Here is a 12422-nt window from a genome sequence, read left to right as displayed (position 1 = left end):
GTTCATAAGTACCTCAGCCACATAGCTAATTGCATCCTTCAAGTTGAGCTCATGGAAAACATTAAGGATCTGGTCTCTTGATTTTTGAGCAGACCTTCTCATCAGTACTTTACTGAGGAATTTCCTATCAAAATTGGACCACCTGATAATTTAAACAAACTGTTAATGACAACAAGCAATTTTAGTTTCACAGCATTTTTAGTTTACTGTAAGTGATATTTTTCTCGAGTACACATGTTTGAAAAAATGGTGAACGTAGCAATATGAGGTATTTGTATTTTGCAGCTTTTCAATTAGCATTTAAAGGAAATTAAGGGAAAGCCTGCAACAAAGTTATGCAGCTGTCACAAAGCATTGAACAGGTTCATCTACCTAACACTACTACAACAGCAAGCATGCTATGATTACATATCTTATTTCAGAGTCACTAGGATGTTTTATACTCTGGGAGATCACGCTACCTTATTTTTCCGCTTGATTATGCAGTTATATCTAACAGCTTCATTCTAAAAGTTTAATTTTCTTTCCTCTTTTGGAAGGGAATCTGATTTTCCCCAGCTGTGTTGTAGGATTGCCCGCCTAGAAAATCAGTTCACAACAAGTGCCCTTCTGAAAGTGCTTCTAGAGGATCTTTTTCATGTCACTGCTGTACTCTGGGGGATAGAGGTGATGTGTATTTTCTGTAATGTACACTTTCAGGCTTGTCTGGCAGTAGGATATCTTCCATTTCATATTTTGGCTCCAGACTATAAAGGCTGCTTGACTTTCATCTACCTTCCTCAAGGGCATGAGGCAACTTGGAAGACTGCTATTCAAAGGAATCCTATCCATCTTGCCCAATTGCTGTTTTGAGTTTATGACTTTTTATTCAGATGGTTGAAATCTTTTTGTTAAACACTACTCGCAGAATTGATAACTATTCTCTAGCCAGAACACCTGACAAGCAGTCTCCAATACAGGCTGCCATACAGAGCGCATCAGTGAGGGTGCCAGGGGCTGCCACTTCTTTGGGGAAGCAGCACTTCCGTGTACACACAGTCCAAAAGAAGCAGACCTAAAGTGGTCTCATTCAGAAGACCTTAGTCATCAAACCACACACTCAGCCATGAATCTACATTAAGCTACTCTTTCTCTTATTACTCAGGGAGATTATTTTCTTAGATATAAGAAGTCAGCCTTTTAACCTGCCACTTGAAAAATATTTAGTTCCTTCTTCAAGACAGTATTTCAAAACTGGGGATGTATTCCTGCTGAAATTAATTCCCAAAAAGTAAACTAAAACTTAGACCAAAAGAAAGAAGATGTTCTATTTGGGATGCCTTAGGAAAATTCTTCACTGCGTAAATAAGCCAAGAGCAAAATGAATGGAAGGAGACTGCCCCTATAATGGGGTACAGACAGATGAGCAATGCTGCTTGAGGTCAGGTGCGATCTAGCTCCTGCCTAGGAGTTGTGTGAGCATAACACTAAACCCAGGTTAATGTACTTAGCTTCTCAGCAAGGGCCAGGGCAGCACTCTGCAGAAAGCTAATACAACCACGTGGCGTTTAGATTGGAATTGACATGTTGAGTCAGCAGGACGTCAGCACATCTCAGCTGTGACTGTCTGCACCTATGAAACCACCTAGGCTCTAGGGACAGAACTGCCTAACTTTAAATAACACTCTTAAAGATGTCCAGATTTAATGTCCTTTTTTTTTTTTACATTTATTTCTCTGTTTATGGAAGACTGCCCATCTTAATGGCAACTCTTCACATGTACTTTAAAAAAAATGGTGTCTGTATATTTCAGCTGAGTAATTTCATTTCTCTCAAGATGAATCAACTATAAAGAGAGAGGAAGGGATGTAACCCATAATTTTCATTACTGGTTTCAAACGTAAACTGTCAGGTAATTTCAAAGCATCCTCTGCCATCACTTTCAGAGGTGCTGAGCCTTATCCTTTGTAGAAACAGGATAAACAGCTAGCACAGTTGTAGCTGAGTTTTTTTAGTGTCTCCACACACAAATAACGTTCATGAAATAGAGTATTACAGAGAAGGACCAACATTAACATTCGGGGTTAAATCTTGTCCAAATGGTCAGTTCTCAAATCCTGAGAGAAGCTGATCCCTGGATGTGAACTGAGGCATTTGCAAAAGCCTAATCTGAACTGTGGAAGAAAAAGAAAATATTCCAGGGGACAAAACCCCCCTATTTTAATATTAGCTATATTTCCAGCATTTTCAGTATATAACCTTTTAAACCACATTTGATATCCTTGCTGTCCCTAATTTCACAGGCTTAAAAAGTCATAATTTACAGATAGGATTTCCTAGCAGTATTTCAGCATTCCAAGTTAGCTACTACTTACTTGTCTCTCAGATAATTATGTCCTATTTGTCCAGAAATGTCTTCTATAGCAGAAAGAATGTGATCAAAGGCCTAGGAAAGTGAATGTAGAATTAACACCTTTACAGAAATAAAAGGCATAATTAGAAAATAGCTCAATTTATGTCAAGTTAAACCAGGTGACTATGCAGAATAATTTTATTGATGCTATGCAGGTTTTTTCCCCCCATTTATAGAAATACTACCTTTTCTTCAAAGGTCCTGAGCTTTCTAACCAGTTCTTTACAAATTCACTATTTTTTAATTACAAGGGTCTCAGCAAGAAGACACTTAAGCTCCCATTTTAACATTCAGTTTTAAGACTTTCTATTGACTCATTTTACCATCTCCCTATCTGCTCCTGTGAAGCAGATCAGCCGCTATTAGTGTCAGCTAAAAAATTTCCCTGGTACTTCTTTTTAGATGTTTCAGGAATCCATACTTCCCACAGAGTTCAAGTAAGCACTGTTCTTCTGATTTCTAGGGCAAAGTCCCATACTGGGTATATTAGATGACTGATACAAATCCTGAGGTTTATAACTCTGGATTCAAACAAAGGCAACTGCAGGTAGAATTTGGTCTTTTGCTGTATGTTAGAATTTCACTCTGAATACTGGCGTGATGTTTAAAGCAACATGGGTGATATGAATTACTCCTGAATATAATATTAATTACTGCCTCAGGAGATAGCTGACATGGAAGTGGAAAAAATGATATAAGTTGTCTCCCTCCTGCTCCCTAAGAACAGACAGTGCTCCCTTCTCTCTGAAGGCTGCAATTTGTACAGTTCTAGGAGCACTGTGCCTCCTGAAACAGTATCTGCTAGAATATTACAGGAAGTGGTGAATCAGCACATAAATATTTGCAAAGTGTTTGTTAGGATTAATGTTACTGCTCACCCTGTGCTATCAGCTGACATGTAAACGTATATGCCATAAATGTAGACAGAATGTATTTCTTCACCTGGGGGAAGAATCCTGATTTTCAAATAGTAAAATATTTGAACAGCAATGGATATCCAAATTGCTGGATAAGAAAAGCATAATATATTTATTCAGTATCTGTAAAATAAAATAACTTCTCAGAAAAAAACCCTGCCCATTGCTAAGTTGTTAATTCACTTCAGGTAAGCTCCAGTGTGAAAACAGATGAGATCAGGAGCTCATACAAGAATATTAAACTACTCAGTGCAGGATAGCTGTGTAAATCCGAAAAGCTTATGAATTAAAGGCAGCCATGGAAAATGTCTTGTAGTCTTCCATCCCTTAAACTATGTTTGTGCTGAAAATTTATGTTTTCATTTACTGAATAAAAACTTCATAATATTGCATGAAAATAAATTGATCATGTTTCATAACCTTTAAAAGGTTAAATAAATGCAGGCACACACAGCATTCACACTGAACTACACTTTCTGGAATTTCAGTATACAATTAACATCTGCACTGAGCAGCAGAACACCTTTCTACGTTTAAAAAAAAAAAGCTATAAAGCCTGCTTTCATACCTTTTCCATAAATAAAAAATATTTAAGAAGCAAAAATAAGCTTGCTTCCACATGCTTTGACCTACCAATATTCAATCATTCTCCTCTTTTAGATGAAGAGAAGTAGATTCCACCCATGCCATTTCCCCAGTACTGTCAGCTCCATTGAATTAGGTAAAAGACTAAACCTTCAGTTCAGTAACCTCTTAGAGGGCTCAATCCGAAGACACATTACAAGCTACAAATAACTGTTGAAATGTTTGAAGCGTTTTGAAACTGACTGGAAATTTGATTTTCCCCTCCCTTCCAAAAAGAAATTTTCTTAATATTTTTTCTCTCTTAAGGCATTCTGTAAAAACCCAAAAGATACTATCATTTTGTTTAAAAGTATCTTACTCTGCCATGAAGCTTCTCATTCAGTTTTGGCTCTCTGTGTTCAGTTTTCTTCACTTTCAGCCACTGTACCAAAGGCTTTATAGTCAGTCCCTATGGATTGAAACATGACAATGAATACTTTGGAATTATCTTAGACTTTCCTCTGGCTGGTGATTGTTAAAGAGAAATAGAGCATTTTTTTTTATGTTATACGGTGGGTCTCACGCTTCCTCAGTTATCTCTTTCCCCTTTAGAAGATAAAATAATGCAGTACCCTCAGCTCCTGTTACAAAGGGCTTGAAAAGACACCAACTAGTGGAAATGTGTCTTCTATAAGAAAACCATGGTAGTGGTAGGGTTAAAGTGCTTCCTATGCTGTTGAATGTAGTATTTTCTGCACATATCAGGAGTTTGTGACCACAATTAAACTTTCTATACTAAATCTAAGAAAAAAATTCCAAGCTGGTATATACTGACATATCTCCATTTAAGTTAATGTCATTTTTTTCATCCAGAAAGCGCAATTTTGTTTGGATGCTGAATGCTTTCCTGTCCCACTGCTTACTGTTATATTTTAGAACAAGGGCTTAGACTCAGATCAGCTTAATGACTGTATTTGTCCCTAAAAAGTACTGTTCCCTATAGCTATTCACATGAGGTAAAGGATGTTTAATCAGATGTTAACTTGAGCACTATTAATACCAAGCAGCTAAGATTGATCATTTTTTAGCACAGAGAAAATTGTGTTTTGTCCCTGGTGGTGCCATATGAAAACATAAAATAGGATCTTTGTTACTAAAGTTAAAAAATTCAATTATGCTTTCAGTTCAGTGAAACAATATGCAACCTTCAGCTGAGAACTGCTTTAAGCATTCAGGACTTTTGAGGGACTCCTTCTCCTTGCAATAAGCATGCTTAAGAAGTAGGAATTACCTGGAAAATAACAGTAAAAAACACAACAATGATAGTTGTGCTGACAAACAGGTTTTTCTCTTTCACTTTGTTCACATCCAGAAGTACAACCAGAGCAAAAGCAACCGCTCCACGTAGTCCACCATACGACATCACCACCTGGTCTATTATCTCCAACTGGACCATTCTGTAGTGGTTAAGAATCCATGTCTGTAAAACTACACCTATAAAAAACAAATGCCAGCATGTCTAGAAATATCCTTATGAAATGCCAATATCCCAGCCACGTGCAACGGAAATGCTAGCACCAGTCTGCTTTTGGAACAGATCCTCTACAGCATCCGCTTCTCCCTCTGTATCGCAACACTGGCCAGGGGGCAAGCGCACTTGGTACCTGCCCCTTTACATTTAGCCAGAGGAATTGGGTGACTCCTCTGCAAGCCAGCAGCTCTCCTGAGAGCACTGCCCTCTGGCACTCACAGCAGAATTTTACCTGTAGTGCCAGCTGACCTTCAGAATGCTCAGCTGAGGAAGAACAGAACTGCCAGCATCACAGCCAGTGATGTGCACAGGATCTTTGAACAGAAACAGGTTGAAACAGTGTTGGTGTAGGAAGCAAGTGTGGTACTCCTTACAAATCACCAACACTTGTGTCACTGTCTGACGGAGGGCTGAGCAGTCATGCTAACACTGTCCTCAGGCCCGTGGGCGGGACGTTGCCTGCCACGGCACAGCATCTCCCAGGGCTCCCACCATGCAGAGGGAAAACAGCTTCTCCACTCCCAAGAGTGGCACAGCATCACAGCACACATGTCCCAACCGCAGCCAGCCAGGACTGCTGACCAGTGCAAAACCTCTGTTTCTCTTTTTAGACAGCTTTGAATTTGTGCTAAGGGAAAAGACGAGCATCTTATGTACAGCGCTGTAGGCAAGGCCTCTGGTGGAGGGCACCCTGAACATTAATTCATGCCACCAACCATACTTCTCCAAAGCTATCAGAGCTGCAGTTACGCAAGGCCCAATATCATCAGGTATTTAGTGATTTATCAATGACTAAACTCAATTACTTTAATGGATGCATATTGTTATTGCTGACTATTTCCTATTTAATTACTCATCACACTTATTACAGGACTGTTAACCGCTCATCCCAGGAATACAAGTGACAAAGTCAAGATACTGAAAACTCGTTTAAACACCTCACACCCATCAGCAATTACAGAGAAGGAGCTAAATGAACAGTGGTTACAGACTACATAGAAAGGAGGACATGGGGCTAGGCCCTTCATTTGGTCCAGGATTCTTTAGACAGAGCAAAAAACATCTGGCAATACTGCCAGCTGGATAAATGAATTACCTTTTATTTGGATTTAATCCAAGACAAACAGGCAAATAAACCTATTTAATTTATTCTCAGATTTAAGTACATACACCAAACTGCTAGGTGTGTTACTCTCTAAAGTACTTCCTTCTATGCATTTTTTTGTGATTTCAGCCCTTTCACTGTTTCCCAAAACAGTGATTAAATACTAGAACCACACAGTTGAGCAAATCTTCATTGGTATTTTGAAATGTTTGTCAATTTATATAAGCCCAGTAAATTGACAGCAGGTAATCCCTACCTGCCACAGTCTTATTTACTCAGTTTTTCACCAGTCCCTGAGAATTATTTCTTAAGCCAGAGAACTCTGGTGTAACTATTATAGTTTGATACCACTGTGTGTCTCAAACCTGAAGTCAACCGTAAAATTAGCTTAGGACAATCGCTCTATTACCAAATTGAAAGCGCTGAAGGAAAGAGACGTCTGACAGGACTCACATCTTTTTTAGGCTGCAAGTTAAAGAACAAAGTCTGTTTCAATGGGAGATTTTACCAATACCATGTGCTGGGTCAAAGGTTAGCCACCGGGTGATTCATGTCAATGCTGGGCTAGTCATATCCTCACATTTCATCAGAAGTGAAATCCTGCTATAGTTTCAGCATATGATGAAGCTTTACTATAGAAATTACCCTCCTAACTCAAAACCATCCATAACTTCAACAAAAATAAAATTAATATTTTAAAAGGAACAAGTCTAGAGCTCCAATTTTTATTTTTTGCAAAAGAATGTGATTGCATCACAAATACAATGCAAAGACAGGAAGAAGATCGTCCCCTTACCAATAACTCTATATACTGAGATGAAGACCAGAGTTAACACAATAAATGCTGTATTCCAAGTCCAGATGTCTGGATTCACAGCTGAAATTCCCAGGAACATGAAGATGATAGTTTCTGCTCCACTGGCCATCATTTTCATGGTGTATCTTACAGTTGTAGAAGATTGTTCAGATATGTTAGCCTTGACATACTTCTGACAGCAGATGCCACAGAAGGTTATCCTAGAAAAAAGAAGCAACCTTTCAGAAAATAGTTGTTGTAACATTTAATACTATTTCCATCTCTTTATCACACAGTGAGAAAACCCCACCATTAATTCCTAAGAAAAAATACGCTCAGGAGCCATTGCAGAAATCCAATATAGGTAAAAAGTGTATCTCAGACATTCATCCTGAGGTGACCCCAACAAGTTTGAAAACAGCCTTCCATTAGATTGTAACAGACCTTCATTCTCTTCACGTTACCACACTGCTTTACATGCAAAATTTTAAATCTTGTTTAGATTAGACATAAACTAATGATCAGTTTGCAGTAAGATTTTCAGATCATGGCTATACTCACTGTAGCATCTACAGACATGACAAGCAAAACACGAAGAAAGGTATGCCAGCGATCAATGGATACTAAAAGAAGAAAGATCACAGAGGCACTTGAGCCAAAACAGGCAAGATTTAAGCAAACCCTAGCAGGCCAGTCAAGACAGTGAGAGCAGCAAATAATCAACGTTCATTTAATGCCTTAGAAAATCATTGTTTTAATTACAAATTATAAGGAAATGTGTCAGTACAAAGGGACAAAGGTTAGATAATGAAATAATATTAATCACAAAGAGGAAAGAGTCAAGTCTGTGCTTTGCACAAGAAGTTCCTGTGTTGCACAGCAGATACTGCAAAACTTGCATTCCTTTTCAAGGCTGAATGACAGTATTTGCAGACTATGATCTACTGCAGCATGAAGATAATACACAGCATAAGTTTCATAACTGTTATACTCTATACCTGTACTATATAATTCAGGTCTTCCTTGTCAACATTTTTAAAAACCATATGCCCTCCTCAGCCTCTTCAAAGGCAGTAATAAAAAGAGACTTACGCAAGGATAGCGGAAAGAGAAAGCATCTCTGCCGTGAGGTAGGACAGGTAGGAAACGATAAATACAAATCCAGGTTCAATGATTCTCACGTGCTTGGTGAAACGACTGACCAGTGAGAGCAAGAATGCAAAGAAAATGCCAACCAGTGTCCCACCCAGGCTCACCACGAAGAATGACACTGAAAAACAAACCCAAACACAGCTTAAACAGTAGAAATATAAATGGTTTGAACTAGTTCTACTGTATGGCCAGCAAATCAAAGAAAATTTTGATGGAAGTATCAAAAATTATTTCTAAAATGCAACAACATTAATTGCTTTTCAGCACTTGGTACATGAATGTAGAATTCTGTAGAAAAATACAAGGTTGCTTTCTGTTAAGCTTCATTTTTTTGCTTATTCAAAACCCAACAACTGTTTCTTCCAAATTTTTTTTTCCCCATGTCCTGTGAACAAATGTTTTTCCAAAAGCGTATTATAGATTATGCCAAAGTCACTGCTAAAAGATTGATTCATAAGATAATGTAGTATGATGTCATGCTTGGAACAGAAAACAGTGACTAAATTTTTAGGTAAATAACATTACTTGGTAGTCACTGGCAAATGTTAACTTGATGGCAATTGGTGTTAAGGAGTGAGAATGCCCATATGCAACCTCAACTTTTCTGGAATGCAGGCGGAGCACAGGCTGAAACCAAGGACACATAAAATACAAAGAAAACATGTATAGCTGTCATGTTTGGTGGTGTTAACAACTGAACTCTGCAACTGTTCAGTCTCAGAAGAAAACAAATCTGTTTCCCACATACTCAGGAATATTCACTTATTTATCTTCTTAAGACATTTGTCTATGGAGTGTGGGAATTATGAGCGACAAGGGAAAGGACTGAAAAATCAATTACTGATAGCATAATAATATTCTGTTTACAAGTCTCCGTATGTACATCAATGATGTGATACAAAATACAATTCTACGCACCTATGCCTTTGACACATTCAATCCCCGTCACATTCTCTGGGCCGATTGTAACAAAAGTTTCAAACACATTGTACAGCACCTGAAAAGAAAAGTAGACTAACTTAATATTTACTCCTGAATTAAGCCAATTAAAATAATCTCATTATGGGCCACAACATTATAACTTCTGAAATTATGTATGACTGAGGGGGAATTCTGTGTGGAGGGAGATTTTGCAGAATTTTAATTTTTCAAAATTGAAAATATGCAGCAGAGCAAGAAGAAACAAAAACTTAAAAAAACCCAATTTCAATTTCTTATTTCGATGATTTCTATCTATAAGAAGCACTGTCACATCTAGATGTGTTTTCTAAAGCACTTCTCACTCTAAAATCCAGGTACTTTGCAGTTTTGTTTAATCACCTGTATAAGATAAGTAAGATACTTAATGAGAAAATAGTAAGATGCTAATAAGATACTGGATTGAAATAGGTTGGACATAGGTAAAATAAGTTGAACATGAAATATATTAAACTGTAATAGCTGTACTAAAGCTTTTAAAATAATCGTCTAACAGTGAAAATGCTGAAAGTAAAGAATTCATTTTATCCATACCCCTGCCTAAGGAGGTTTGTATGAGTATCATTCTTGACACACATCTGTCTAATCTATTCTTAACTCCTTCAGTGGAGAACTTTACTATCATTTTCTCAGCTTTCCTTGTTGCAGCTAAGCTTGTTAATTCTTATGATATTTACCCCAGTCACGACATGCAGGTTACTTTGTTCTGTAACAGTAGTCTTTTAGATATTTACATTTAAAGAATGCTACATCATCCCATTTCTTCTGTCCTCCAGTCCCTCCTTTTTCAAGATAAGAACCCCAGTTGTTTCAAACTTTCTCACAGGCTGTGCTTTCTGACTCTTGATCATGCTTACTCTTCTCTTCTGGGTTTTCTTCAACAATCAATCAAACTTTATTTGTAGAGCAAATGTTTGTACTAATTTCACAGTTACAAAAACACCTTTCCCTCTGAAAGTCAATAATGTTGATACTTGACTTCATCAAGGGTTTATTTTAGTATCTGTTTCTGGTACCCCAAAAGTACTATTGAGACTGATATCTAAAAGCAATTAGGTTTCTCTGGAGGCCCTAAATGGAATTTTCAAACTCACGTGAACCATTAGGCTGCTGCCTGTGACCCTGCAGTGTCTTGCTGCCTTGGTTGCAAAAAATCAAGCCTCTGAGCCTGATGGACATGTCTTACCCTCCTTTGGAGATATGCAGGAGCAGGAGTAGGGGATGATCCAATAAGCTGATTGAAGCTGTATAGCAACTTGTCTGCACAGCGTTTTTCTGCCATAGACCTTCCTAGACCCCTGCCCACTAGCACTGTACTACAAAACTACTGACTATTTTATTCTGAGAAAAAATTTGTGTAGAAGGAAAAGGCGTTTCAATCAACATTAAAACATCAGTAGAAATCTGGGATTGTTTGAAGTCTATCAAAGTCTATTCAGTTTTCTTTTCTTCCTAAATGACAAAACCCCAGAAATCAACATGTTACCAAAAAAAAACCCAAACCAGGAACTTTCTAAAATGTGCCACAATTTTTCCCAAATTGGCTCTTTGTTATCTATCTGTTTGATAAACATCTGATTGAAAATAAAAGTGATGGAACAGGCATATGCACTTTGGCAAGTATTCTTCCTCTCACTGGCTATATATCTGAGGTATGCATATAAATTATGGGCACAACAGAAAAATGCAGAAAAGAGTACATGCATTACAAACAACTGCAAAGAAAGGCTTTAAATCCCTGGAACTAACTTCAGTAAGTCACGAAAGCCCTATTTGAACAGCAAAGACATGTAAAACATACACACATGAAACATCATCCAACTGAGGACTGTATATTTTTATGTGATTTACAGGCTCCAAATAGTATTCATGCTGAGAAATGTAATCTTTACAATACAGTGTTTGTAAGCAAGACAGAGAACACTATGAGCTATGCTACACTAGCCTGCAAGCAGATATATTCAGATGATACAGCATTTGATTTAAGGGGAAAATATGCTTCAGAAGAAACCCTCTAGAGTTTGCATGACGTTGGAATATATAATCTACTTACCACAGTTACAGCATCATTCAGAAGCGATTCTCCAAAAACAATGATGAACAGAACTTCGTTGACATGGACTTCTTCAAACACTGCCAGAACAGCTACAGGATCCACAGCGGCAATCAAGCTGCCAAACAGGAGGAAGTCCAGCAGTCCAGTTTTCAGGTGACCTTCAAAAACAAAACCAAGTATAAGCATCTGTAATCATCTGTATTACTATAGATATAACGGACCGTGATATTGCAGATAATGCAAAATCCTTGAAAGAGATCCTAAGGCATCAGCTGGAAAGCTTGGAACAGAAACTGCTTGACAAATTCTGCGTAGTGTCACCTTGTGTCCAACAAGGTTTGTTGGATCCTGTATTGGCCCACGTAGATCAGAGCTGATTCCGGGAGCAGGACAGTCCTGGTCTTATGGCAAGGCACTCAAGTATTTCCAGACATAAACTAGCTTCGTACTTGTGTGTGGTTTGAGTAAATTATCTCAGGAGAACTAACAAAATAGTGAGAGGCACATACCAGTACTCCCGAATCAAATGTTCCAAAATACTTCATGCCACAGGCCAAATTTGACTCTACTAAGAACTGCTGCAGTGGAGCTCAACTGCACTCATTGCAGTCGAACACCACTTGTGGCCTGCTTGTTCAAGCAGACATTCATCGGTAAGTGCAGTTAGGCCACTTGTTCCCAAATTATGAGTCATGAGGCCACTGTTAAATTGTCTGCAATTAGACTATAAAAACAGATGAAGGACTAAAATGTGCCTCAATGCGCTTGTGTTGTAGCCCCTTAGGAATTTTGGCAATTATTTCAAAAGTCTTGGAACTGCAAAACTCTGGTGACAAAGTAGCACGGTATTTATTTAATTTTTTTAATCTTCTTTTAGTTATGAAGGTTATTTTGTTCAGTTATGAGAACAGACCAAGACAAACATTGCTAT

At 38.0% G+C, this 12422-nt stretch overlaps 1 protein-coding gene across 2 annotated transcripts in view; it reads right to left on the bottom strand.

Moving 5' to 3' along the window:
• The window catches only part of SLC9A3 (solute carrier family 9 member A3), a 53966-nt gene that overhangs the window by 11477 nt on the left and 30067 nt on the right, over nucleotides 1–12422 (bottom strand). For both annotated transcript variants that reach the window (XR_005103406.1, XM_037381837.1), the window contains exons 3-10: nucleotides 11489–11649; nucleotides 9376–9454; nucleotides 8398–8575; nucleotides 7306–7526; nucleotides 5165–5367; nucleotides 4253–4342; nucleotides 2355–2425; nucleotides 13–142 (exon numbers count right to left, since the gene is read on the bottom strand). Coding sequence is in view for 1 of the 2 variants with exons in the window: in XM_037381837.1 (XP_037237734.1) it covers nucleotides 13–142; nucleotides 2355–2425; nucleotides 4253–4342; nucleotides 5165–5367; nucleotides 7306–7526; nucleotides 8398–8575; nucleotides 9376–9454; nucleotides 11489–11649 (1133 nt within the window). In the remaining variant the exon portion in view is untranslated. The remainder of the gene's footprint in view (nucleotides 1–12; nucleotides 143–2354; nucleotides 2426–4252; nucleotides 4343–5164; nucleotides 5368–7305; nucleotides 7527–8397; nucleotides 8576–9375; nucleotides 9455–11488; nucleotides 11650–12422) is intronic.

This window comes from Falco rusticolus, chromosome 3 (genome assembly GCF_015220075.1).
Source record: "Falco rusticolus isolate bFalRus1 chromosome 3, bFalRus1.pri, whole genome shotgun sequence".
NCBI classification, from domain to species: domain Eukaryota; kingdom Metazoa; phylum Chordata; class Aves; order Falconiformes; family Falconidae; genus Falco; species Falco rusticolus.
This window is presented reverse-complemented; position numbering and strand designations above follow the sequence as displayed.